The following is a 5,160-nucleotide window of genomic DNA, read 5'->3' as shown; positions in this document are numbered from 1 at the left end:
AATACGCAAAATAACTATGATTTTCCCCCCTCCAATTTCTCTGACCGAAACTAGGATCCGTGCCTTACTAGAACTATTCTGTGCATTTTAATATTGTTTGAACACTGGCAAAATTATCAAAGTTGCAGTACTAATATATTTTTTCTAACAGAAAAAAGAACGAAAACAACTTTCTTTCAAAAATAGTAATTTTTAGACTAATATAACAAAAAAAATATTGGAACCAACACTGTTCTGTAAAGAAGAAAAAAAATAAACGATAGCAACTTCCTCTCAAAATAGTACTTTTTAGAGATAGTAGTATAAAAAAGGAACGGTCACTACCGTTCATAATAGTGTTCTCTAAAAAGATGCGGTAACAAATTTCTCTCAAATTAGTATTTAGAGATAATAGTATCGAGACAAAAGAAATATTTGAGAATTTGAAGGATAAATTATACATATGAAAAAATATATCACGGTATCTTTTATTGTAATTATTGTTTCTGTAAAATCTTGTATCTGTATATAGAGGGAGACGTATATACTTTTTTTGGTATTGAAAAAATAAACATAGTTAGTTTCATTGAGAAATAGTTTTTTTTTTCTCGATTCAATTACATTTTTGCTAATTTGCGCAGCAAATTACTGTGTTCATTTTTGCGATAAAATATATATATCACTCTGAATAAGTATATATATAATTTCTTTATATATTTATATATACATTCTCTCTATAATATCTCACTTGTACATATGTACATATATCAATAATTTTATTTTTGCGTGTATATAAATAAATGATTGCTTTTTCTTTGGCTGTGATACTGGCCATTAAAAAAAAGTCATTCTCACGAATTTTAGTCTTCAATTAACGGTCTTTGTTGAACCGAGTTTTTTTTCTTTTGATATGACGGGAGTCAGATTTTTTTTTCGTCATTTGCCATATGTATAGTTATAGCACAAATACTATCACTTGTCATGGTAGTCATTATAATAATAATAATAATAGTAATTGTAGTATTAGTAGTACAGTACAAATAATACGTTCGGTTGTTTTTATTTTATATAGTTTTAAAGTTGTATCGTCATCGGGGTACTAAGTCGTTTTTGGTTTTCTTTTGTGATTATTCATTGTTTGAGGCCATGTAAGCACCACACAACATATTAAAGAATTCACTCGAAAGACGACAAGAAAATAGATTTCTATGTAGATATATGTATATATAAATAACAGATATCATTCACGCACACATGCGCAAAAACAGACACACACACACATATACACACAGATATAGATATATATACATATAAATATCGTCACATATTATGAACAACACTCACTTCTCTGCTTATGTATTTTCTTACGCGTTGATAGCTATTAAATTTTCATCATCTTTCAAAAAAAAAGTTTTTTTTTTTTTTTTTTTTTGAAATTTTCAAAACTAATGATGCACTATCCTCTTCCATATCAAAATTTCACAAACACTGATGGTTATTTCTTTTGTTTTATTTTGATTGCTCTTAATACTTTTGTAATCAACAAAAACGCACTAATATATCTATACATTTTATCTCTATATTTATACCGTATTTATATATATATATTTATTTTACATACATACTTACTGATTCACACACACGCACAAAAAAAAAAAAAAAAACACTACACACGCATTTGGTTTCAGTATAAAACACAGAAAACTGGTAAATATTTTTCTTTCTTCTGGGAGACGTCTTCTTCCATTTGTGATGATTGATTGTTGCTGCATTGTTGGAGGGACAAGTTGGGTTAATTGTTGTTACAAAAATGACTCATCATGCTCTCCTGCACCTGTTTCGTGATTGTTATGATGAATAGCTGCATGTTCATTGCTGTACTCATCTTCTTGGACGCCTTTGTACCTTGTTGTCGGGCATGCTATAGTGAGATCGGGATCACCGTACTGTGAATGGTAGAATTCTTCTCGCATCATACTATTTAAACTTTTGCACCGCAAACACAATATCTCCTGGAACGGTTTACGGAAGTCTCTATTTAAGGTAGCATAAATGATGGGGTTTAATAGGCTATTAGCATAGCCTAACCACAAGAAAAGGCTTGCTAACGATGGTGGGATAGCGTCTGGCTCTTTCAGAAACGGTGACACTAATGCCAGAACAAAAAATGGCAACCAACATACGATAAAGGCGCTCATGATGATGCCAAGCGTAGTTGACGCTTTGCGCTCTTTAGCTAGCGTAAAGCGTAATTTTGATCGGGTAGCGTGAGATTTTTTACGTCCGAGACCAACCAAGTGTCCTTGAGGATGATGCTGAGGTACATGATGCTGATTATTATGTTCGGGGATGGAAGTTCGTTTCTCTATCGTCAAAGCACATTCAGAACCGTGCGATGACCTTTGACCACGAACACCAAAACACCGTGTTGTGCAGCTGCTCGCTGTTGTGTTAGTGCTGGTAGTACTTGTGCGTTCACGGGTATTTGTCCATGGAATACTTGGCGCTCCTTCAGGTGGTACAAGTGCCGTTGACGATAATTTTGCAGGTGAGGATGTCAAACGAGTTTCGGGAGCACTACCGTTTTTACTAATCTCTGTCACCACCATTTTGTCCATAAAGCACTGAGCCTCTTCGGCTTTTAACTTTAGATGGGCTTGTGCCTTCTTTTCATCCGTAACAATCTTCTTAGCAGCTTGGAAGATTTTGTAGTACACTATGATCATTACAGTTAAAGGAATGTAGAAGGATCCCAAAGTAGCGTATATTTGGTACGCAAAAGCCTGACACACTAAACATTGTTCGTCCTTGTTTTCATTGCCAAGAATAAATAATGGCGGAAGGCTTATAAATGCGGCGCCTGACCACACAAATGCAACACATATTATCATTCGTTTTGGCGTTCGTTTTATACCATATTCTAACGGTTTTGTTATGGCATAATATCTGTCAACACTAATCATACATAAATTAAGAATTGATGCTGTGCATGATAACACGTCAAACGAAACCCACACATCACAAAGCACGGTGCCAAAGGTCCATTTTCCAAGTATTTCCTTCAGGAGCGCCATGGGCATCACAAGAATAGCCACACACAAATCCGACACCGCTAGAGACACTAATAAATAATTGCACGGACGCCGTAGTTTCCTGACTAGACACACAGCCACACAAACAAGAATGTTTCCCACGATGGTTCCGAAGGTTATACAACTCAGGACAATAGCTATAATAACTGCTTCTGCAGGAGTGTACGGGGAGGATGCGAACACATTATCCGTTTTGTTCACAAAACTGCTATTCACCATGTCAGCGTAAACTCCAGTAGGGAGATGGATATGTCGTTTCGTTTTGTGATTGGTACTTTTTTTTTTTTTTTTCGTCTGGTCAGCGCCTGCTAGAGAAATCACATATGGAACTATTGCTTCTGGTTTTTGTGGTGAAAACCAAACAAAACTAAGCCGATATTAAGTTATTGATTGATGTTGTTTTTTTCAGTGTCACCGAATGAAGTTCATGAGTAATGCGTTAAAGTATTCATTATGAAACTTTTGTTAAAGGTTTGATGTTCTGTGGTACGTTGTTCATACCCCGGCTGAAGAAAGTTCTTCTTGAATAGCCACCGATAACTTGAATCATCTTCCGTCATATTGGTGATTTATTTCTTTCTTTCTCTCTCTCTCTCCTTTTTTTTTCGTCGCCCGAGATTAAGTTTCTGCGCTCACGACGGCGACGGCGAACGCGGGTTAAGAAAGATTCCGAGGCACTGCTCGAGAACAACCAAAGAGAGATCAGTGCCAAGCGAAAGCGTAGACAGTCACTCGCGCGGACTCACAATCAGTGAGTAAGTCGCCCGTTCCATCCTCACCACTGATGGTGGTGGCGCAGAGCGCAACTCCAAACTTCTACATTAGTGGCTCCACACGCGAACACAAGGTTGCCAGTAACCACAAAGGAAAAAAATCATGTTTTTCTTCTCTCGCTCTCTTTCTCTTTCCTTCTTTTTTTTAAAACACACTTGTCGGTTCATCAGCTTAACTGAACGCACAAGTTTGCTCTCTAAAACCCAATGGCTTCTTCCCCACCATTCCCCTCTAATCGAACGAACAATGGTTTTGCGATAGAACGAAGGCCAGTGAACTGAAAACATACAAAAGCTTCCGAGAGAGAGAGAGAGAGAGATACGAGAGAAATAGAAACTACATATCACTGTTAATCGAACAATACTTTAGAGTACAAAGTAATAAATCTGTAAACACTGTACTTAAGGAATTTAGGAAACAGAAAAGTCAAATGTTAATGAATAGTGACATTGTTTCTTCTTGCAGAATGTATAATGTATGGTCCAGTGGCGGATCTAACCTACGCTCAGGAGGCCTTGACCCCCAGTTTTTTCAGTGACAAAAATAATTTAAGTCATTATTTATATTTTTTGAAAGTTCATAGTAAATTCATGATATACTTGTCAAGTCTGGGTTCCGGCTGCCCCCCCTAGTTTTTTTTTTACCTTCCGCCACTGTTGACGGCGTGGTGACTACACTATTACTATTAATAATAAACGTTCAATCTTTTATTAACAATCCTTCTCCTTTAGCTTAACGGACACAAGCATGTTACGAGAAACTAGGCTTTTAATTTTATTTCAAAACTAGAATGTATACTTATGTAAAAGAAAACGAACACTTATTTCTTTTTTCAGAAGTTCTGTCCTGAAGCAGCATTGTAGCAAATTTAAAAAGGCGTGTCTCCTTATCTCTGTGAAATCCCTCCAATCCAATGCTCCTTCTTAGTCTAGTGGTTAGAGCGCATGACTTCGCTGCACGAGATATATTAGATTGATGTTCGATTCTCATTGGGAGAACATCGGTTCTGGTTTAAATACCTGGTCTACAGTCTTCCTGCTGACAATGGACGTAAAATACAAATGAATCAACCAATTAACTTTTCTGTAAACCGAAGTCTCAAAACGCGTCGTTCAGTAGTCGATTTAAATTTTTCTACCCCGGAGAGAAATGTGTGATCGTTGGGGTAGCGGGGTTATTTCGAATTAAAATAATCTTTGATTTTCTAGGATTTTTCTCTACATAATGCATGATGAAACCAATGATGATTTCACAGGGTGGTTCTAGGGTGGAAATTCACTACTGAACCATATCTTGATTCATGATCAATGTGGAT

The 5,160-nt window shown here is 36.3% G+C and overlaps 1 protein-coding gene across 1 annotated transcript; it reads right to left on the bottom strand.

Annotated features, from left to right (window-relative positions):
• Positions 1-435: 435 nt before the first annotated feature.
• On the bottom strand, positions 436-3,862 carry LOC145666870 (5-hydroxytryptamine receptor 1-like). Its single transcript, XM_081734453.1, has one exon. The coding sequence runs from the start codon at positions 3,288-3,290 to the stop codon at positions 1,782-1,784; it is 1,509 nt and encodes a 502-aa protein (XP_081590579.1). The 5' UTR covers positions 3,291-3,862; the 3' UTR covers positions 436-1,781.
• Positions 3,863-5,160: the final 1,298 nt, after the last annotated feature.

The sequence above is a fragment of the Thermobia domestica genome, chromosome 12 (assembly GCF_964235325.1).
Source record: "Thermobia domestica chromosome 12, izTheDome1.hap1.1, whole genome shotgun sequence".
In the NCBI taxonomy this organism is placed as follows: Eukaryota; Metazoa; Arthropoda; class Insecta; order Zygentoma; family Lepismatidae; genus Thermobia; species Thermobia domestica.
Note: the sequence above shows the minus strand (reverse complement) of the source record. Positions and strands in the feature narration are given on the sequence as shown.